Source organism: Arachis hypogaea, chromosome 20 (genome assembly GCF_003086295.3).
Source record: "Arachis hypogaea cultivar Tifrunner chromosome 20, arahy.Tifrunner.gnm2.J5K5, whole genome shotgun sequence".
Classification (NCBI taxonomy): Eukaryota; Viridiplantae; Streptophyta; class Magnoliopsida; order Fabales; family Fabaceae; genus Arachis; species Arachis hypogaea.
The window spans coordinates 139,875,126-139,898,576 of NC_092055.1; the positions used below are offsets into that span (position 1 = coordinate 139,875,126).

General features: G+C 31.9%; 3 protein-coding genes and 2 long non-coding RNA genes across 7 annotated transcripts; all 5 read right to left on the reverse strand.

Annotated features, from left to right (window-relative positions):
* Positions 1-2,680: 2,680 nt before the first annotated feature.
* Positions 2,681-4,295, reverse strand: LOC140182784 (uncharacterized). The gene is made up of 3 exons (XR_011878906.1): positions 3,313-4,295; positions 2,976-3,164; positions 2,681-2,893 (listed from the first exon to the last, which is right to left on the reverse strand). It is a non-coding gene; the product is annotated as an uncharacterized lncRNA (long non-coding RNA).
* A 656-nt stretch (positions 4,296-4,951) lies between these two features.
* On the reverse strand, positions 4,952-7,410 carry LOC112786912 (uncharacterized). The gene is made up of 3 exons (XR_011878907.1): positions 5,844-7,410; positions 5,386-5,740; positions 4,952-5,273 (listed from the first exon to the last, which is right to left on the reverse strand). It is a non-coding gene; the product is annotated as an uncharacterized lncRNA (long non-coding RNA).
* Positions 7,411-10,099: 2,689 nt separating this feature from the next.
* On the reverse strand, positions 10,100-11,982 carry LOC112786525 (uncharacterized). The gene is made up of 3 exons (XM_025829896.1): positions 11,514-11,982; positions 11,130-11,277; positions 10,100-11,015 (listed from the first exon to the last, which is right to left on the reverse strand). The coding sequence occupies exons 1-3, from the start codon at positions 11,980-11,982 to the stop codon at positions 10,100-10,102; spliced, it is 1,533 nt and encodes a 510-aa protein (XP_025685681.1).
* Positions 11,983-12,066: 84 nt separating this feature from the next.
* Positions 12,067-14,827, reverse strand: LOC112786526 (uncharacterized). The gene is made up of 5 exons (XM_025829897.1): positions 14,722-14,827; positions 14,310-14,419; positions 13,982-14,223; positions 12,827-13,746; positions 12,067-12,731 (listed from the first exon to the last, which is right to left on the reverse strand). The coding sequence occupies exons 1-5, from the start codon at positions 14,825-14,827 to the stop codon at positions 12,067-12,069; spliced, it is 2,043 nt and encodes a 680-aa protein (XP_025685682.1).
* Positions 14,828-16,534: 1,707 nt separating this feature from the next.
* Positions 16,535-23,442, reverse strand: LOC112785284 (replication protein A 70 kDa DNA-binding subunit C). Of its 3 annotated transcripts, none has more exons than XM_025828745.3 (11): positions 20,014-23,442; positions 19,311-19,403; positions 19,128-19,224; positions 18,908-19,029; positions 18,733-18,817; positions 18,499-18,631; positions 18,209-18,363; positions 17,961-18,090; positions 17,663-17,863; positions 17,229-17,534; positions 16,535-17,122 (listed from the first exon to the last, which is right to left on the reverse strand). In XM_025828745.3, exons 2-11 carry the CDS (start codon positions 19,363-19,365, stop codon positions 16,952-16,954), a joined length of 1,455 nt encoding a protein of 484 aa, XP_025684530.1. In that variant the 5' UTR covers positions 19,366-19,403; positions 20,014-23,442; the 3' UTR covers positions 16,535-16,951. The 3 variants fall into 3 exon arrangements, with proteins under 3 accessions (XP_025684530.1, XP_029151877.2, XP_072086409.1); XM_029296044.2 differs by lacking the exon at positions 20,014-23,442 and having other exon boundaries at positions 17,229-17,359; positions 17,438-17,534; positions 19,311-19,984; XM_072230308.1 differs by lacking the exon at positions 20,014-23,442 and having other exon boundaries at positions 19,311-19,985.
* Between the last annotated feature and the right edge of the window lie 9 nt (positions 23,443-23,451).

Below are 23,451 nucleotides of genomic sequence, written 5' to 3' on the forward strand. Positions count from 1 at the left end.
ATCAATGATACCCAAGAGTTCAGCTGAAACTCCAAGAGAGCTGAAAAAGAAAGTACAAATTACACAAAAAAAAAAAAGATAAATGTCAAACCAACCCAGACTAATTGAAAATAAACAAATCACTTGTTTTGTGGTCAATAATTTCGTTTTAAACCTGAAACAGAAATGAACATAGAAAACAATATCCCTTTTTCAAATGGTTATATTTTAAATATAGTAGAGTTCCCAACAACAACAGCGCTTGGAGATATTTCAATTGAAGAAATGTTGACATCCTAGTTTGATTCTTATGAGCATAGATTTCAAGCACATCATTTTCCTGGGACCAAACACGCAAAAAACCCTACAAATGAAAACAAGTATACTGAACCAACACCCCCTATATAAACAGTATACTCCCTTGCATGCTTCCCACTTGAATCCGTTCTCTCAATCACTACCTCAAAGCACTCACAAAGAAAACAATTGACCCAAAACAGCTGGTAAGAAGAATCAAAAAAACTCATCACAATTGAACATAGTTTCTACACAAATAGCTCAGACGAAAAATTATGTAACTTAGCTTTCTTCCAAATCTTCAAACGCACTCTCGATTTTCAGTGGAACCCGGTTGCAACAGATCCAGAACCAGCTCCATTCTGGATTGATTTCTCATACATCTTCGTCTACTAAGAGATTACAGTATAAAAATTAGTAAATTAGAATGATATTTTTAACAAAAGGAAACAAATCAAAGAAAACACGATGATGATAGGAATACTGTTCCGACGGGATCTTTGAGACCGAAAATGTCGACAGAAGTAGGTAACATTGATGCACAGTTTTCTGACAGAGAGAGAGATCGGATAATCCAAGAAACGATCCATAAACACGAACCATATGAGGATAAAGAAAACTGGTTGAGGATGGTGAGAGACGAATCGGGGTCACACCAACCACAGAGAAGAAAGATGCAGGAATGGGAGAGTGCCAACAGCCAGCAGAAGCAGCAAAGAGAAACGTAGGGCCGAGGACTCAGTAACGAAGGAGAAACTTATGAGGAAGATGACTGTTGATGTTCCATTCCATTAGATGGACCATTTTTTTTATGTTTTAAATTCTTTTATAAATTTCAGATATTAGCTTCTAAGTGTAAAACAAAAAATAAAATACTATAAAAATATTAAAATTAACATAGCTGTAGAACAAAATAAATTTCTGGTCTTTAAAAATAAAATAAACAATATATGAAAGAAAAGTTGAAAATTTATGTACTAAATTATGAAAAAAAGAGATATTAGAATCTTAATAAAAAATCAATTTTAAATATATATAAGGTGTATAATATGAAAATTTAAATAAATTTTCTTTTGTCCTAAACAAAATTATAGTATTAATTAAATGTAAATACAATGCTAAAAGTTTTTATGTTATATAAAACAATATTTAAAATATATATTATTTTGTGTTATAGCTTTAGTGATTGGTGAGACGGCTGATGCAAAAACACCCTACCATGACGACCACGCCACTGACACCACTACCATATGATAATGATATGACGTTCACCTCACTAAATAAACTAACTAAAATTGTATATATATGTATGTTAATTAGATTTATATATTATCATAAAAAAATTTTAAAATTTATTATTCTGTTTTCAAAATATATTATGAATCTTCTATTAAAATAAGATTATATTTTTTTTTCCATTCAAATACCATTGAAAAATAAATTTACACACCAATTCAATAAACATTATATACGATATTTTAGATGAACATGAAAAGAGTACACCAATAAATTTAAAGTTTAATTATTTTTTTAATAAATTGACAGGAAAAAAAATACAAATAATTCTTTAAATATAAATATATTTTAATTTTAAATTCTTTTATAAAGTTTATACATTAGGTTGAAGTCTAAAACAAAAATAAAATACTATTAAAATATTAAAATTAACATATATGTACAACAAAATAAATGACTGAACTTTAAAAATAAAATAAATAATATACGAAAGAAAAGTAAAAAATCTATGTACTAAATTATGAAAAAAGATATATTAGAATCTTAATAAAAAATCGATCAATATTAAATATATATTAGGTGTATAATATGAAAATATAAACAAATTTTGTTTTTCCTAAAACAAAATTATAGTATTAATTAAATGTAACTATAATGATAGAAATTTTTATGTTATATAAAAGAATATTTAAAATACATATTATTTTGTATCATAGCTTTAGTGATTGACGAAACGGTTGATATAAAAACACCCTATCATCACGGCATGTTGAGAATAATTTAAAAAAAAATAATAGACTTGTAACTACAATATATTTTGTCTTTTGACTGCATGGTCAAAAAAAAAATCCTTTCATGAACACCAGAGTTCTTGTACAAAATCAGTTCGGTATTTGGAGTTAACCAGCTTTCATATTTATATTTCAATTTGAAATGTTATAAATTTTTAAATGAAGACAAAATATATATTTGTTAATAACAATTAAATTTAACTTTAGCTTAAATACATTAAAAAATGTAAATGTAAAGCAATTTATTAACCAGCATCTATATCTTTTTGGGCGATTATAATTTATTCTTATATTTATAAACAGAGTAATAATTAATTAATTATTGAGCCAATTCATTTGAAATAGCTCAAATAAACGAAGATTTTCTTTTCTTGTAATTAAAAAGTACTTTCATTAAATACATAACTATCACAATTATATCCATATTAGAATTCAACAGACACTAAGTACCAGAAATCAAACAACAATTTAAAGTAGTATGTCAACACATTAAACTAAAAAGCATGCAAATCCTCCACGGCCTCATGATCACTTCCACATTGGCTGAAAACATCCTCAACTTCAGGTATAGAATCAACCAGAACATGAATCTGAACAAAATTTAAATTCACTTAGCTATTGATATTTTTAAACACTAATAATTGAACAAATTATAAAAAATATAAAACAAACCTTATGGTCATTCATCTCAGCAGCAGCCTTAAAAACATTAATAACAGAGGCATCATCCCAGATTTGTTGAACAATATACACAGAACGATTCATCTCATAACCCACAGGCCTAGCATCAACCATGAACACAACTTTTTTGTGCAAAAGACTTGAAATGAGTTTCAATGGAACAACTTTGCAATAAGATCCCTAAAAACCAAAAAATAAAGAAAAAAAAAACACAAAATACTTAACAAATACGTCAAAAATAATTTATGTTTTCTCTAGGAATTGCAAAAGAAACAAAGTTACTATATGTATATCCATATACTAATTAAAACCACAATTGGATGACAACCTGACTCAACTTTGGGTGATTATCCAAAAAACTCGAGCATCTTGTCTTTATTATTTGGACGACTTCACGGTCTTTAAGAACAAAAATATTGTTCCCATTTGAATGAGACACTACAACCTTCAAGCAGAACCTTCCAAATCATGAGAAAACAACAAAAATTTCAGTTAACATTGAAATAATAAATAGTTACAAAAACAGAATTAAATGAAAGAACAAAACACCTTCGGACAGCATCAATGCATTGAAGCTGACATAGATCACATGATAAAATATTTTTATTAGTTGACACAAGAGAACCACATAAACAAGTTGAGAACCACCACTTATGATTCTTCAACACAGATGATATAGTTCCCAGAATAAAAACAAAACCACCCTACAACAAAGAAAAAAGGATTACAGAATTTAAAATTTCAAATAATTTACAAAACTATTATTTACTAATTTTTCAAGTTATGATATAACAAGACTAACAAAAAAAATGATTTAAGAGATTTTATTGCAAATGAGGGAAAAAAAATACGTTCTCAGAATCAGAATAACAGCGGTTCGGTGAAATAAGATCAGTGATAATATCTTCAATAGTTTCTGATTGAATAGCATTATCACAAACTACTTGAGTCTTGTAATCTTCGCCAGTTGCATACTGCAAGTAGCTATCATAGATTGGTGGAAAAATGGGACCATGAAGCATTGCCTGGGATAAGTTAGTTAAAATAAGCATCGAATCCATTGGTTCCAAAAAAAAAAACAATTGCATCAACATGTTGTAAGATAAGGTGAGGAATCATACATTGATATAATCATCAACTGCAACTGGTTCTTGATTATGACTAAAGACATTCACAATTTTAAAGCAACTGGAGTAATCTGGATCAACTGCAGAATCAATTTCAACCTTGAAAACTTTCTCCTCTCCAACAACATGATCAAACATTTGTGGAGAGTATGACCGACAAACCTTAGGAGTTTAATATAAAGGAATCAATAAACTTGAACACAAAATTTAAATAATAAAGATTAAATGAGGTTCAGTATGAAAGAGTTCATACTGCAAGCACACTAGGATCAACTGGAAATTCATCTTCTATGCTAAGAAATGCTTCAGAACAGGTTCTTCCAAATAGTTTTGTTGCCGCATTATCAAGCAAAACAAACAAAACAGTACAGCTAGCATCCTGAATCTTTACCCGAATCCCATATCTAACACAATTAACAACCAAGAATCATAAGTAAAACCAAAAAATCTGCTTAACAACACATAGAGTGGCGCATAACAAAGAAGTAAGAAAAAATCCATAAGATTATTAATTAATCTATTCCAAAATAAGGTTACATATGAACTCACTTGACCATAACATTCTCAACACATGAACCACAAGCATCACAAAGGTAGAGATCCTCATGCTCAACAACAGCTTGACCACACACACATGTGTAGTACCACCAATCTGGTTCATCCATGACTTCCTTAATTGTCCTAATAACAAAGTAATGAGAATCCTGTAAAATTTTAAAAACAATGATATACTATACAATAATGATTAACAAAACAGCTTACAAAACCCAAGACTGATGTTTAAGAAATTCAAGATTAAGTATTAAATAAAGAGTTTGCCAATCTAAAGTAGTACCCCATTATCTGAATGAAGATCTTGAATATTACTGATCTCTTTGGAATTGAAATAATCACCATCAACTTTAGAAACTAAGTATCCAAGGTCATTGGTCACAAGGCTTGAGAATCCATAACTGGCTACACTAAATCTACACACAAGATACAATAACTAATCTTCATAACACAAAACAAATACATGAACACCAACAAAATAACCATGGCAGCTTCTAGGTTTTCAATATTTTGATCACAACTAACTTGCTTAGGAACTCAACGGCCTCAGGAATGTCAGGATTAATGAATAACCTAGAGACATCTATCACATTCTGTAGGATTACCCCACCTGCATGCAAGAATCCTATTTTATTAGCCCCAAACCATATCCATATTAGAAGGTAAGAAAACAGACAGCTAAATATTAGAGTAAAAATAAGCTGAATATGCGTGAAACTAACCTTCAATGGCTTTGATTTTAAAAGACTCGAGGACAACCAGGGGAGATCTTCCATATTTTTGTAACTTATCATATTCTAACAAATCACAAGCATTTCCAAACACATTGCATTGTACCCTTTTGCTGAACAGATAAGTTTCAAAAGATCAAAAGGATCTAACTATATATTTATTCTTATAAACATAAAAACTGGAAGAAAAAAAAACCAGAATTAATAGAAGATAACTACTGATATAGGAGACAGTGAGAGAGATATTACCCATCAGCAAAGACTTCTAGCACCACTGCTTTCACCAGCTTCCCATATGATGCCACATCTCTTTCTTTTCGAACACCAGTAATAATCCCAACAAAGTCTAATAATAAGATTGAAACATATACAAATTTGAATCAGAAACCACACATTTTAAAACACAATACCATGATAGTAAAAGGGAAGAGCAAGAAACTTGTACAAACCAATCAGGAAATTGTGGTCCTTTGTCATTTGATCAATTTCATCTAATGATGCAAAACACAGACCCGAATGAGGTATCCTTGGAGATACCACAGAAACAACAGATGTGTTGTATTGGAACAAAAGTCTGAACCGATGTTTTGTCACCCTGTTCAAACCAGTGTTGGGTACAACTGTAAAATGGGTCATCAAGTACACAATTCCTTCATTTAGAGACAAGGCAAATTTTGATATTAGCTAATCTCTAATGGTGGCCTAGATCTTGTGTAACTGCAGTTGAAAAAAAATGCTTCATTTGAATTTATTAACTTATTTAGGTATCCAAACAGCATAACAACACTTGATTAAAAAAATAAAACAACAAAAACATATCAGTTTCCAACCTTCCCTTCTGGATATTATAAAAAAAAAATAAAAACTGCAACAACCTAAAGAAATGCTAACATAAAATAAAACTCACCTTCTCATTCATTAAGACCATATGCAACAGATTTTGAGAAGAATCCAAAGCAGGATTCTTGTGGTACCACAACTTGACAACTTTAACATGCACTTTCCATGATTCTCTCCACGGAGTGATTTTGTCCACCAGATCAACATGGTCATTCATTCCCAAAATATGAAAGATAAGAACACCAAAAGTAGAAAATATAAACAAAAGAACTCAGAACTAAGATGAGGAGATAAACAAAGGAGTTGGGGTTATAAACTCCCAAATTTAACAAACACTCAATATTACAATGTAAGCTTCACATATAGGACAGAGATAGACTAATAGGAATATATAGATTGATATGGTCACACACATCATTTAGGAAGATATCACAAGTTACCAAATACTCATGGGAAAAGAGCAAAAACAATATGGGAAGAGGTCTGTTGCAAATTACCAAATACCTACCACATATACTTGATTTGACAATTCATAGTAAAGCAAAAAGAGAATTTCATCAGTCAACTATACCAAACACTACAGTTAGCTTCAGTCCAACAGTAAAAAGGAAATTATATAATTTATAATGAGCAAACCCCCCCCCCAAGAAGTAAATTATTTCACAGAAACACCAACAGCACAAACATAGGAGAGAACCATTGATTTAGAAAAACAATTAACAATCAGCATGATTAAACCAGAAACCAAACAACTAAAAATTAAATGATAGATCCAGAAAACAGCAACAATTAACACAATAAAGAAATTCAAACTGGAGAAGGAATCGAGAAACAGATTGAACAGGGGCGAATGGAACCATAGCCCACATATACCTCTTGAACCGCGGTGACAACATCTGCTATCCAAAACCGAGAAGTCGACATGGAGACTGAGGCATCCTCGACAGAGAGAGACAGAACAACCCTGGGGAGAAAGGAACAGAAACAACGAAGAGAAGAACACCCTCATGGTGGAACCGAATCGAATCGCAGAGATAGCCATAGCTTGTCTGCATGTGACCAGAACCGAGGAGGGAAGCCGAAATCTCAGTCGAGGATGGCGGTGCGGCGATCATCCGACGGATGGAGATTTGGTTAGGGATAGAGCAAACCGCGTGAGACAGAAACGTCTTTTAGGATCCCTAATAACCCCAAATTGATGAACTTGATGAAAAGAAATTAGAATGACCTCACCTTAATTAACTTTAGCGTTTAATTGAGATGATTATACTAATAAAAACAAATAAATGCAACCAAGTGTTTTTTTGAGTCGTAGAAAAAAAAATAAAATCAATAATTTTATATATTTCAGTTTTTTATTTTATGAAAAATCAATGTATTAAAAAAATACTTTAAATTGAATTTTGAAAAAAATAAAATTTTGGTTCATCTATTAAAATAGATACATTTTAAGTAAAAAAAATAAAACAAAATAAATTGAAATTTGGATAAATTCATAAGAATAATATATAAAGTAGTTATAATATATTTTATTTGGAAAAAATAATATCAAATTTAAAAAAGTAAATAATTAAGTTTTTTTAATAAAATTTCATATTTTAATAAAGATATAGGGCCCGTTTACAAAACATTAGAAGTAACTTTTTTTAACTTTTAACTTATGTAAAGTAGTAATATTAATGTCTGATAAAATTTTAAAGACCAAATTGCAACTTTTTAAGAAGCAATTTAAAAGTTTATAAACAAAATTAAAAAATAATCACTTCTCACATAATACATTTAATTTCCATCAGATTTATATAAAATAAGCACTTTTAGAGTTAAAAATCCGAACACAAAATAACCTATTTATAAGTTACTCTTAATAGAATCATTTATCATTTAAGTTATTTTATAAAAAAAAAAGAAGTTCGTTATCCAAACTGGGCCATATTCAATTAACTTTTTAATAGTCGCTAAAATAACTGTATTTAAAAACTGACTTTTTCTTGATAAAAAAAAAAACTGACCTTTTTTTAAAAAAAAAAATCAAAATAAAATATGAACCATCAATTCTATTCATTAAACAGGAGGGTATATCTTAAATGAGAACAACAATTATGTACTTATAAAATATGCCATATTTGTATAGAGCATTCGATTATATTACAGAGAGATCAAAGGTTAATATAAAAGAAGAATATTGATAAACTGTAACAGATACATAATATCTTAATGCATAATTAAATAGTTTAAATAAGAATACTATAACAATATCTAAAATCATATAAAATTATTTTAAACCAAAACAAAATATTTAAAATATTAGACATTAAATTAGAATTTTTACTAAATATTAAAACCAAAATAATAAAAAAATAGAGAGCAGAAGCCACCAACAATAATTGATACATACATTTTAAAAAAGTTACCTAAATATATTTCTTAGAAATAACAAAATAAAATAAAATTGTATAGACCGAGTGTAATTACGATTAAAATAATTTTTTTGTTTATAACATTAAAATGAAACTTACATTGGTATCATATAACCTTTCTTGCTATAAGAACATAAATAATTAATTTTGATTAATAAGATGGAAATATTTTATTTTTATTAATAAATTAACAATATCATTCTTTCCATTTTTTTACAAAAAATAATATCAGAAGAATATTGATAAACTGTAACAGATGCATAATATCTTAGTGCATAATTAAGTAGTTTAAATAAGAATACTATAACAATATCTAAAATCGTATAAAATTATTTTGAACCAAAACAAAATATTTAAAATATTAGACATCAAATTAGAATTTTTACTAAATATTAAAACCAAAATAATAAAAAAATAGAGAGCAGAAGCCACCAAGAATAATTGATACATACGTTTTAAAAAAGTTACCTAAATATATTTCTTAGAAATAACAAAATAAAATAAAATTGTATAGACCGAGTGTAATTACGATTAAAATAATTTTTTTGTTTATAACATTAAAATGAAACTTACATTGGTATCATATAACCTTTCTTGCTATAAGAACATAAATAATTAATTTTGATTAATAAGATGGAAATATTTTATTTTTATTAATAAATTAACAATATAATTTCTTTCCATTTTTTTAGAGAAAATAATATCAGAAGAATATTGATAAACTGTAACAGATACATAATATCTTAGTGCATAATTAAGTAGTTTAAATAAGAACATCCAGCTTGGATGTGTGCGGGCCTAAAACGCAGATAGCTCTCCACAACAGAGATGAAACCACGCGCATGCTAATATATAGTAATATACCATTTATTGATAAATCGTATGAATACTCTTCTTTCATAACATACTTTGATTTTCATTTAATAGAATATAACAGTCCATAAAAAATGGTGCACCTAGTGTATACAAAATGGTTGAGACGATTTTACACATACCCTAGAGAAACTGTCCATCTATAAAGAAAACATACACCAAAATAAAACTATAAATTACACAGATAAGATTGGAATGTATACAAAGAAACTACATTATATCTTATCAAAAACTTCCGTAAATACAACATTTTCAGTACTGACAGGATCAACCAATGCATCACCACAAACTAAAATCTTAAGACCATTTCTATTCCTAACTCGGGAAACAGCTACATAAAGTTGACCGTGACAAAACACAAGACGACGCAAGAACAAACCGACTGTTGATAATGTCTGACCCTGGCTTTTGTTTATTGTCATCGCAAACGACAGAGAAACCGGGAACTGACGGCGTTGGAATTTAAACGGTATAGTTGTATCACTGGGAATCATATTCATTCTACTGATAAAAACTTTATCCCCAACATTGCTACCAGAAACAATATCCGCACCGATCACATTTCTCCCTAAATCTCACACAACAAGTCGGGTACCATTACACAAACCCCCAGCTGGATCAATATTCCTCAACAAAATAATAGGCACACCTATTTTCAATTTCAATGAATGATTAGGTAGACCAGAACACCTAATCTGATTCAAGAATTCAACATTTATCCAATCAACATCAACATCAGAATAGACATCACTACCACATATCGAATCAGTACTGAGATAATTTTTTTCCTCCCCGGGCAACAAGTCAACAATATAATTATTTATCTCTTCAACATTGTCAACAGTCGGAGCCAAAATTGCCCTATCCTGGAAAAAACTTGGATCACGAAAATTCTGAACCAAATCCGGATAAATTGTATTTACAATATCTTCCACTGGATTTTCCAAGACAGGAATTATTAAATCATAAGGAATCTCAACAAAAAGTTTATCATTGACCACTGTTCCACAGCGACCTTCACCAATTTGAAGTATCCAATCTGAAAATGACTTTAACTCCTGAGAAGTTGACTGTTCCAATCCCATTGTTAACCTCATATTTTTTGTCAGACAACAAACTTCACAATATTTCCAGAGGACAGAAGAATTTATCGAAGCCATCACAATCTCAGCACGAGAACTTTTCGGAATAACTGGCAAGACTTGCCTGAAATCACCACCGAGAACAACCACCTTCCCACCAAAAGGTAAATCTTTATTCCTATCAGAGACCAAAACCATTATATCACGTAACGTCCTATCGAGTGCTTCAAAAGCCAACTTGTTAGTCATCGGTGCCTCATCCCAAATAATCAAATCGGCCAATCGGACTACCTCAGCTTTTGCACTATCCTTCTTAATCCGACAAACAGTTTCTTCAGTCAGCTCAATAGGAATATTGAACATAGAGTGAGCCGTCTTACCACCAGGTAACAACAGAGAAGCAATACCACTAGAAGCAACGTTTATAACAATCCTTTTCTCAGATCGCAATCAAGCCGACAAAACCCTGTATAAAAAAGTTTTTCCAGTGCCACCAAAGCCATAAACAAAAAAGAATCCGTGCCTCTTATTCAAAACGCAATCAATAATTTTATCATAGACCACCCTCTGTTCTTCATTTAACTTTAAGACGTTTGCATCATGCTCACGAGTCAAAGAAACAGTGTCATACTGCAACTCACGCAGCAACATCAAGTTGCTAAATTGAGACACTAGAAAGTTATTAGGAACTGGTATACCGGCATAATTTCTCAATGATTTTCCATTACTCTACAATAGTTTCTCAATTTCTAACAAACAAAATGTTTGCAACTTGTCCTAACTCATCGTTAAATCTACATTTAACAATAATTAATAAATATTAGCACGATAATATAATTTCTGCACTGTCTAAGTTCGTGTGTGTCTGCTTGTCATATAATAAAATCACCATAAACAAAATTCTTACCAGGATATTGCAGCTCATGCCTTCTGCGATAAAGAATATCATCAGACAAATAGGCCCAAGTTTGTTCCCAAACTGACAGAGGCCTTCCCATGGAACCAGATAACAACAATATCACAAAAAACCTCCTTAGCTGTGCAGTGGACGCTACCTTGGCAACTTCCTTAATAGCAGAAACATACTCCTTATCATCTATCAAGAATCCCATGGCAGAACATGCCTCCTGAAATGTATCATAAGTAACACCATTCACAGTTCGTATACTTCGAAAACTGGTACAACCTCTCTGCACATTCAAAAGCATCCGCATATAGAAAAGTTCACCAGATGACGGATGAGCAAAACTCAATCTTCCAATTGAGAATCCCCTTTGTCTCGGCTTCCACTCCCTACTGTTCGAACAATAGACAAATTTTCCTGGATATTCAACATATGTTAAAGACCGCCCATCTGGGAACCGCCTGTTCGCCATCATCCAACCCGTAAACATCGTCAGCAAATCTTTGTTGCGCAAATAAACATGAGTGGTGATATCAGCATCATCGAATACAACATGCTACTGGTTCGGCAAGTGAAAAGTCAACCTCTGTACTGACGGCCATCTATGATGAATATCATAAGCTAAAATTCTCCACATGGATTCAGACGGTGATAAATAACGACAGTCGTAATACTGCTTGATCTCATCAACTACCTGAGAAGATTCCCCAACATAATGTGTTTCTCCAACAGTTGCAATGACCCGATCCGGACCCTTATTGATATACTTAAAAAGATACTTGATGACGTTTGACTTGTTACAGAACTCAAGATTTATGTGAGCTTGATATTTCATTAACAGTAGTGGATTATAAGGCACAACAAATCTGTTGTCAATATCAACGTCATTGATCTTCACTGTCACACCCATATTACGACGTCTATAAATCGGATAGCCATCTTCATCAAAGCTCGTTTGATCAACAAATCTTTTCGGATAAAACTTTGAGCACTTACCATCTTTCATGCAAGGAGAACTCGGTCTAAGAAGACCGCAAGGACCATGGATCATGTACTTGGTGACAACATTATAAAGAGATGGAAATTTCTGTGGATTGGGTAGTTCAGCACAGATGAATTCATCAACAATTTCAACACTTTGTAAGTTGCTTTCCCCGTTAAGCCATAGTAACATGTGTGCATGCAGTAGACCTCTTTTTTGGAACTCAATAGTATACATGCCTAAAAAATACAAAAAACAACATAAAGAAGCCAGACAACTACATCTACAAAAACAACAGACAGAAATTGAAATGCTAAGCAAGAAAGGAACATACCTGCATTAAGTGGACCAAAAAATACACCTTCCTTGAGATCGCTTAGCAGGCATTTCAACTTAGCATGAAAAACCCGGCAAGAAATATCAGGACGATCAGCGATGGGAATTCGCTCTCGCTCCGTGAACCGCTGAAATTCAGGCCAATTTGGATTACACGTAATAGTAAGAAATAAATCTGGATAGCCAAAATGTTTACAGATTTCCATCGCATCCTGACAACGATTAAACATATAACGTCTACCACCAGTGAACGAAGAAGGCAAGATGACTCGTGTCCCAATTGAAGAAGCTTCATCGTCACCACGACGCATAGCCTCTTCTATTCCTTGAAGCACTTCTCCTCTAATTGTACTTTGCTTCATCCTAATCTCATACAACCTCTGGGACTCAATCATCGTGAAACAATCAACAACAAATTGTTGAAATAATCGCCTACACTTATGAATAATTCCATCTTCTTGCTCCTTAATTTGCAAACGAAAACATATGAATTCCCTGAGAGAAACCCTTGTTCTTCTTCCAGGGACATATCCCTCCTGTTGACCTCGATATGGAATATTCAATTGGTAACCATCCTCGCCATATGGAAACAACAACGGATACTGTAAAGGCCAATACAGAGCATGAGTTTCATAGATACGTTGCAACTGACCAGTAGTAGATTGAACAATAATGTCACGACCATGATCCGACGAATCAAAATCTCCAACAATCAGAGCAGCAACTTCATCACAAGAGGGAGAATTGTAATTTCTTCGATCAACCTTCCTATGCGAATACAACTTCAAAGAGAATATCTCGGATGGATGACACTGATAAAATTCTCTGACTCTTCGAAATGACTGTGCTATGACATTATGAGTATCAATCATTTGCAATAACTCAATTATCAATTCTTCATCCATCTCAGATGTTTGCCTAAAACAAATATACATTAACCACAAAATATATTTAAAACCACACAGGATACAATTTCAATATGTTTTGATAAATCATTATCAACCAGAAATGATTAATAACACATTATAACGGGAATAAAACACAATATAACTATCCAGTGACAGATATAAACATGTTTTTCAATGCAAATAACACTAAAACATTAAGGAGATAAAATAAAAAAAATTAACAACAAAACTTCAAACACACATACCGAAAGATTTCCCGCCTATGCATTATCTCATGTTGAGTGTCGTATATATATAATTGCGCAAATTTAGGCTTCTGACCAGGATCTGGGAGCAAACTTCCAATCCGATGATAATTTTGACCAGTTATTATAAACTGCGGTGGACCACTCCCATCATTCACTGAATCCAATACTTTACCACCAAGAGACGTGAAGGCAAACATACTGTTATAGGATCGAATATTTTTTGGAAATACAGACTCTTCCTATCATGTCCATTAATCAAATTATATAACAGATCTGGGGGCTTTTGAAGATAAGGTAATTGAATTTTCCCTTTTTAACAACAAACAGTAAAAACAGGTCGACTAATTGTAGAATCTCTTTCAACACGTTCTGATAACCAAAAACACGCCCCACAGATTGAGCATTCATAGTTAGGATCACCAACATCAAGACAACCTGGTAAAAATAAACAAGAAAAAAACATGCACTTCTGTTAAATTTTTTTTTATCTGAGTTAGATGCCATGAAAGAGATTGAACATAAAATGAATAAACCATTAGCTTATTGATATAATATATAATAAATAATTGACTCGTTTAAATTTTGTAAGAAGAATATATAGGAAAACACTATTTCTATTTTACACTGCCTGAATAATATCTCATCACAGAAGCAGAATGGAATCTTTTAAAACTAACTAAATAAGATTTTAATTTGAGTATTATTAAATAATAGATGATTTAAGAAAGAGAGCGTACCTTGTATCTCACTTTGCCAGAACAGCGGATGATCAATAACAGAAGCAACTTGACTTAATGAATTTATCGAAGGATCATATATTTCTGATTGGCCTATATCATCCATTTTAATTTAAATTAATAGAAATTTATGTAAATATATATTTAACAACCAAATATAAAAAAAAAATTCATGATGAAATAAGAAATGAATTGATTATTTAATAATCAGCATAAAAATTGAACGTTAAAAATGTAATAAACTACAAAAACCAACCTGAAGTAACATTGATTTATTGAAAAACAAAATGTAGATAAAACATAAAGCATATTCAAGAAGAGTTTGTTTTCTTTTTTAATGTTAGAATAGACTTTGTTTCATTATTTTAATTACTCATACTAATTATGTAAGTTCAAATTATATAATCAAAATCACAATTAGAATCATGTTGTATTTTTTTATACTTTAATGACTCTATTGATGCATAGCATTTTCCAAATTTTTTAAGGAACTCCGTTTTTTTTTCTTATTTTAATTGAGTCATTACACCATTTTTTTTCCTTAATTAGCTTCAAAGGCTTTGTTTTTCTTTTAATTGAATTCATGAACGTATTGTTTTTTTTTTTTTTTTGTAAATACATCCTGATACAATTGACCAAATCAATACCAATAATAGCCTAATAAAAAAATGAATTTTGTCTAAGGGATATGATTGAAACAAAAAAGATATTATATGCACCTAACAGAAAATTTCAAGAATTTAGAGGACCAATAGAGTAATTAATTTTTTTAATATGCAATTAATGATATGATACTAAATGAATTTATTCATACGGTACTAAGTGAGATATTAAATTAAAAAAAATATAAAGTACAGAAATCTCCTAATATATTTAATTTGGAATTGTATGAGTTACTATTAGTTAAATCAAACCTTTTAGGTATAAAACTGCAAGAAAACAATAGTAAATCAACAAACGAATGCGTTATTACATATAAACCAAAAGACCTTAAAATATAATTTAACAAAAACAAAATTGGAGAGGAATAGAATACTTAAACATATTATTGTACCTGACAAAATAAAAGTTGAACTCTGGTAAACATTCTGGGACACGTCAACTAAATTTTCTAAAAGACAAAAATGAGCACAAAACATTGGAAACATATAAAATAAACATGTAAATTATTACAAACATAAGGATTAACCGCAAAAATATAGATAGAGCAATAAAAATTACCGGAATAATCATTCAAAGAAACAACAGGCATCGAGGAATGGAGCACCTCTAAAACATTAGAAAAGGAACAAAATTACAAAGACTCCAATGGATATAAAATCATTGAAAATTGAACCAAAATAATAAAAATATCACAATTAAAATCAATACCCACCTCTTGCATTTCGATTGTGACCTTGTGTTCGCTTTCTTTTCAAAGAATTTCTCCTATATTCTCTAGCAAGAACAAAATTCTGAGACATCTTTGTTACACGTATTAAAAAAAAGAGTTTGAAACACAAACCACGAAAACTACCCTAATTCATTGCAAAAAAGGCATTGACATTGTTAAGTACCCATAAAAAAATATGTATTAAAAAAAAGGCGAGTCGATAGGAAAACAAATTGTCAATCTATTAACCAACAAATTTTCTATCTTTTTTGGGGGGAGTAAGTGTTGGAGTTAACTTTATAAAAGCTAAACAAACCAAAAAAGAACTTACATAACCATAGAGAGTTTTGATAAGGGAGAAAAGCAAAGAAAATAAAGTATTCTAAAATACACCAATAAGTAAATAACATGAAAAGATAAAGTTGTACAACAATGAACAAATAAAAATTAAAAACTGCTGCATTTCATGAAAATATTGATAGTGATATGAACAACTACATATGGCTATCTCTCCTATGACAAGGAGGATCCAAACATCTGACAACCTATCCTAGTATGTAACCTAAACAGGCTACAACATTGAAAATGTGTCCAATCCCTAGCAAAGTCACTATTACAAAAAGAGGGGTTGAGAATACAGATACTTGACACATAACCGCACCCAACACAAAAAGGAAAACCCCTATATCTGACAATCCTATTTGTTGGAAACAATCCAAAAAAGTTAGACCAAAACACCATACAGCCAGCATGATTACATTTCAAAATATCTGGAATCACAAGCCTTCTTAATCAATTGTAAATATACTACCTAATATACCTACACCTACACACAGCAGCCCAATACAACACCTTCAATCACACCCCATTAACCTTGGCAACCTTGGACCCACGCTCATCTGCAAGAGTAGCCGCTTCTTCAAATTGGGGATTCAAATTCCTCTTGCCCTTGGAGGTGACAACATCATTGTCATGAGCCACCTTTTCTCCATATTGGCAACGTGCATGGAGAACATGGGACAGCACATCCTATGACAAAAAAAAATAATAAAACCTATCAAAGTCACTCAAGATTGGAAAAGCCATTTAGAAACAGCACACATAGGGAGGAGAAAAAAAATGTATATAACAGAACCTGAGTTTCCTTTTCTGGTGAGCTAAGCAATATATTCAGTTCAGTAGAAAGATCATCACTAACAGTATCATTGGTGGGTGTTTTCTCATCTTTCCCATCTTCACCATTAACTAACGCAGAAAACTCAGACCCTCCAGAAACAGCAGAGTGTTTTTCAGCAAGAAAATCTATAAGAACTGGAGATTTACATAAAATCCCACAACACTCACCATCAACTTTTTCACTTTTGATACAAGTCTTTGATGACTCCTCCTTAATACCAGTATCCCCTTTTCCAAACAGGACAGATTTGTGTAAATCAGGCTCCTATTCACATGGCATAAGAGTTTAAAGACACATTACACCATAAGAAAAATTCACCAAAACATATAAAAAGAAAGAAAGAACAAAACATGAATTCACACAATCTAAGGATAATTATAAGAATATGTAACCTTTTTTGGAGTAAACTCGTCATCAGCATCATAATTGGGAAGTTCAAATATGGTAATAATGGTGGGATCATCACATATTCTCCTAACTCGGAAAGTGCCATAAAATGTATCATGTGGGACACCTTTGGTATCAACCTTAAGCAGTAACTTCTTTCCAATGAGCCCTTGGAAAATGGGAGGATAAGTATCCCCACATACAAGCTATTTTGAAAGTAATACATACGAAATACAGAGTTTAAGTAAGAAATATCACATCCCATAAACTGAACAAAACAGAAAACACAAAATAAGTACATACACTTGCATCTCTTTGAACCTCACTAAACAAGTCAGCACATGATTTCTTAAGCAAATAAGATGCCTCACGATCAAAGAGAAGGAAAATACCCTCCCCACTATGATCTTCAACTGTTATTTTAACTTTAAATCTGAAGAGAGGGAAAAAAAAGGAACACAATGATTCAGAAAAAATAATACCAAGAAACATCATTCTTACAAACAATCCAGAAGACAAAATAAGAATACACTTTCAACAAAATTTCTGACCTTGGAGTGACATTGGTTATGTGCTTCAAAGAGAAATCACAGTAATATACACCATTCTGAGGATAGATACCCTTTCCACACACACAAGCAGAATACCACCAACCTCCATCCTCAACAATACCTTGGATTGTACCAAAAATGATAAAAGAACCCTCCTATCCAAACAGCATTTTAGAATTTGTTAACGATATGAATGAAAAATCAGATCTCGAAATTGTTGTTTGATTCTATTTTTCAGTTCATTTGTACATAAAATAAACATAAACAAAACTAACTCAAATGAAGACAACCTGATTCTTATCTTGAAGCTCTTCAATGGTGCATTTTCTAGTTAAACGCATGAAATCATCTTCCAAGGACACAACTTTACCCTCATTTGCAATAAACAGTGGCTGAGTACCATTCACCCCTTGCTCAATCATACTAAAAGAAAAAAAAAATTATGATAATACTTGTACTTGTTAGCCCAGATTGGCTATAAATAAAGAATAGAATAAAAAATCAACAAAATAAACCATCCTAACCTATGCCTGAAATCAACAACCTCAGGAAGATCAGGATTAAATAACATTTGAGTGGCATACATCACATTTTGAAGGCCTACTTGACCTACATAGGAACACAGAAAGAGTCAAGCAAAAGTTTATTGGAGACAACACCTAGAGCAGCAATGAGATGTACAGAAAACAAACAATGTACCCCTAAAGAACTTGACTTTTGCAAGTTGAATGACTACAACAGGCTGCTCCACATAGCCAGACGCAAGGAAATGATTTACTTGATTAACATAATCCCCAAACAATGCACATCGCAAGGTAAGACTGAAACTCAAAACATAACAAACAATGAAACAGAAAATAAGGAGAGAAAGTGATTAAAACATAAAGATAAACCAGCAGGAATGACTCGATCAACATACTCTTTGGAAGTTAATTCCAGCACAATCATTTTCACAATTTTGCCCTCTTTTGCATATTTTTTCTCTTCTCCCACTGAAGTTAAAAGACCAATAATATCTATTCCAAACAAACAAAACCTATTAAATATTCAAAGCATCTGTTAAAAAAACATAAATAACAGCAAACAAAGAAGACAGACTCACCAACTAAAAAATCATAATCTTCGGTCATATTCAGCAAATCAGAAAAAGGAAACATGTTGAAACAAGTCTTAGGGATAACATCTTCATCAACAGCTACAACAGTGGTTCGGTGAAGGAAAACCAATTTGAATTCATGAGAAGTTGCTCTATAACTACCATGATTTGAAACAACAGTAAAGTATGCCATTCTATAAACCTGACCCTCAACTATAAGATCCCTAAACCTATTAAGGAGTGGTTTCTTAACTGTAGCTTGTATTTTTCCACACTAGAAATCCAACAAAAGAACAAAATCAGATTAGTGAAACACATAATTTAAACTTGTAAATTTAAAAAACAAGTAACACCATATTTAAAAGAGAACTTAATAGGGGCTAACATGCTCATCAAGGAGAATCATCTCCATTGAGTTAGGAACCTCATTGTTACCAAAAGAGGGTACAACCCAAAGCCTTAGAACCCTAACTTTCAACCTCCAAGCCTCTCTAGGAGGATGCATCTTAGAAATCATATCAAATGGAGGAGGCATTGCAGTAAAAAAAAAAGGAGATAAACATAGTTGATGAAATAGATCAAAATGGAAACAGAAAAATTCTAGAATAGATAGAGCTTAGGAGGAAATAGAACAGAGCAGAATGTTTGTGCATTGAATGTGGTCCACCAACAATCCTTTTATAGAAAAAAAACCAAGACACAAGCTCACTTTTTTTAATTCAAGTTGAGGATGGAAATGGAGGGAAAACGAAATCTGAGTCCACATGCATCTCCATTCAATGGCATAGAGACAACTAATCATAGGAGCAAAACCTGAACCAACACAAAAAAAGGAAAAACAAGTGAAAGTTTCAAGAAATCAAGAAATAGAGAGCAAAAAATGAGATATGACACCATACCTACTACAGTGCACCTAAATATCATTACACCATAGGGAAAACAATCATCAACTACCCCAAACAATGGTTCTACTCATGGCAATGAGAGTTGGTAAATGTCCTAGGTAGGGATACATTGGAAACAGCAAATTAACGGAAAAAGAAACTATACACAACCATCAACAAAAATCCATCAATCACATCAACATTCGGGAAATGGGTGAGATTGAAACCTCATAGGTTAGTAATGATTCAGACATTTCCAATTAAAAATATATAGGACAACCTTATTGTGTGTGCAGTAAAGATTTTCATACGAAAACCAGCTCATATCTAAATTTGTTTTTTCACAAACACCAAATAATGTAATGCAATTCAATTGAACTGAATAAATAAATAAATGACCAGCAAGTTATACATCAATTTCTCTCAAGACCTGAACAGGAGAGAATGGAATTCCGAATGCAAAAATTGAATAAGAGTGGCAAAAGCATTTTCCTTTATCAAAGAAGAACAATAATTCAAAACAATCAGCTCTACTTCTATACAACAGGGGAAATATACAGCACTCTTTGCATAACCAATAAAGGATTCAAATGCAAATGACATGACAAACAAAAGGTTTTTTCAAAAATCCAAATAAATCACTAAGAAGCTATGAATCAATTGGTATCAATCACATCACCACATATCAAATACACTACCTAGAACATAATTCCCTAGTAACACAAACAATGGAGCAATGGCATCTGATTGTGAGAAAGCCTCTTCCTTCTTATCAATCACATCACCACTGACCAAAAAGATAGAAACCCCATACCTTGATACGGATACACACATTTTCAGTGAACAATGTATGGCAGAACATAATTTTCTGTGCAGAACAGACCTTTAAGGGAAGATAACCTAATCAACGTATAACTACTTGGAGCAGGGAATTTCTTGTTAGTCAAAAATGTTCTTTTATACAAACAAGAAAAGAATGGAATGAAATTGAACTAAAATCAAAGCAAATTGTATAAAGGAACTACCAGCCAGCTATACATCAATTTATGTGAATGACATGACTACCAATAGAAAATATTAGGTACAAAACCCATTCCCTCATCATGATTCACAGAACCCACATGCAACCACCAATTCAGCTGATGTAAACTTCATGGATTTGTTGAATATACAGAAAATAAAAAATAAAAATAGATTGATGAAATTTTAATGTTGCATTCAATGGATCTACTCTCAATATAATTATGAGAGTGCTTCATAGAATTTGAAATCAAATATAAAATGAAAGAACATGATCTTGAATACAGAGAACAATATAAAAACTAAATGGATTTGTTGAATATATACAAAGTAAAAGATTAAAAATAGATTCATCAGTTGATATATAGGATTTAATGGGCCTACTTTGCATATAATTAAATCAAGCACACAAATGCATCACAATTAGTTCTACTTGTATGAGAGAGGCTCACCTTTTTGAATTCAAATTGAATATAGAAATGCACGAAAAACAAAATATCAGTTCATATCCATCTCCATTCAATATCATAGAGACAACTAATGAGAACCGCAAAACATGAACAAAGACAAAAACAGCAAGAACAACTGAAAATTCCAAGAAATCAAGAAATAGGAACCAAATCACACTATACCTGCGGCAGTGAACCTATATCTCATTTCACCATAGGGAAGGCAGTGATCAACTACCCCAAACAATCATTGTACCGATGACATTTAGAGTTGGTAAATGTCTTAGTTAGGAATACATGGGAAACAGCAAATGAATTGGAAAAAAAGTTTATAAATAAACTGGAAAAAAAAATATACACAAAGAAGAATGAAAAACTGTCAATCACATAACCACCAATAGAATACATTAGCTATATAAAGGTACAACCAGCAAGCTATACATCAATTCTTGCAATCACGTCACTACCAATAGAACATATTAGGTAGAAAACCAATTCCCTCATCATGATTCACACAGCCCACAACTAACCACCAAATCACTTTATCTAAAGTTAATAGATTGGTTGAATATATACAAAATTAAAGAATAAAAATAGATTCATGAAATTTGAATAAACCATTCAATGGGTCAACTCTCAATATAATTATGAGAGTGCTTCATAAAATTTAAAATCAAATACATATAACAGAAGACGAATCTGAATAGAGAAAACAGTATAAAAACTCAATAGATTTGTTCATTATAATTATTTAAGTTCTTCATAAAATTTTACATAAAACATAAGTAACAGAATTTTGAATCTGAATGCAGAAGAACTTATAAATTGCTACATTCATTGCAAACAATTCAAAGGGATTAGGAATAGCAGAATTGATAATCACATGAGATTCTAAAGAAGGAAATAAAGAAGATGAAAAACATTCATAGACCATACTCAACGTTAACAACAAGTGGAAAAGAAATGTAACCAAAAACATGAACCCACACACAAACCAAGTCACATACACAACTTCCAAATTACAATTTTCAGAAACCCTACACAATAATATCTGGAATAACACTGAAACAGATAACAAAAAGGATCCAAATTTGCAATCAAAGAAATCTCAGAAAATCATACACAATAAAATCTCGTCTAACCATCGAACAGATACCAAACATGATCAGAATTTGCACAATTATAAATTTCAGAAACCCTAGACAATACAATTTCGGATAACCATGGAACAGAAAACAAAAATTGAACACATTTTGCACAATTTGAAATTTCTCAAACCCTAGACAATTGAATCTGGGTTAACCCTGCAACAGTAACCAAGATTGATCAGAAAAAAGTACACAATCAAGCGAAAGAAAAAGGATGAAGATGAAAAAACGTTTGAATGCACCTGATTGATGGATCGAAGATCTTCCATTTGTGCGTCCACTGGAAGATGGTTAAGCTGGATGAACGGCGACGAACCAAAGTCCCAGGAAAATAGGGTTCCTGAACAGAGCTTCGTAGGGCAGAGTAAGGAGAAGAAAGCAAAGCTCGTAGGGTTTCAGGTAATCATTACCTCTTCAAACAAATCGATGGAGAAGGCAGGTTGCGTGAAAAAATGGAAAAAAGGGCAAGTACGTTGCGTAAGCGAGGAGGTGAAACGCACGAATGACAGCGAGTTGACAGAGGAGCACATGCACTCTCTGAAGATCAGAAGCCACCGTGGAGGGGATGCCACCATGGAGGAGAGATGCCACCTGGGACGGAAACCGGCGTGAAACACGGAGAGGAGGCCAACTCGGAGATGAAACC

Excerpts from the sequence above, each read along its gene's own strand:
- LOC112786525 (XM_025829896.1), bottom strand. The coding sequence starts at position 11,982 with ATGGCGAACAGGCGGTTCCCAGATGGGCGGTCTTTAACATATGTTGAA. Across the intron at positions 11,278-11,513 it reads GCATGAGCTGCAATATCCTG|TGTCTCAATTTAGCAACTTG; the intron begins GTAAGAATTTTG and ends ATAACTTTCTAG. Across the intron at positions 11,016-11,129 it reads GATTGCGTTTTGAATAAGAG|TGGTATTGCTTCTCTGTTGT; the intron begins GCACGGATTCTT and ends CGTTGCTTCTAG.
- LOC112786526 (XM_025829897.1), bottom strand. The coding sequence starts at position 14,827 with ATGGATGATATAGGCCAATCAGAAATATATGATCCTTCGATAAATTCA. Across the intron at positions 14,224-14,309 it reads TTAGTCGACCTGTTTTTACT|GAAGAGTCTGTATTTCCAAA; the intron begins GTTTGTTGTTAA and ends TGGACATGATAG. Across the intron at positions 13,747-13,981 it reads CATAGGCGGGAAATCTTTCG|GCAAACATCTGAGATGGATG; the intron begins GTATGTGTGTTT and ends TATTTGTTTTAG.
- LOC112785284 (XM_072230308.1), bottom strand. The coding sequence starts at position 19,497 with ATGGCATACTTTACTGTTGTTTCAAATCATGGTAGTTATAGAGCAACT. Across the intron at positions 18,632-18,732 it reads GTTGTTGATTTCAGGCATAG|TATGATTGAGCAAGGGGTGA; the intron begins GTTAGGATGGTT and ends TTTTTCTTTTAG. Across the intron at positions 18,364-18,498 it reads AGCTTCAAGATAAGAATCAG|GAGGGTTCTTTTATCATTTT; the intron begins GTTGTCTTCATT and ends CTGTTTGGATAG.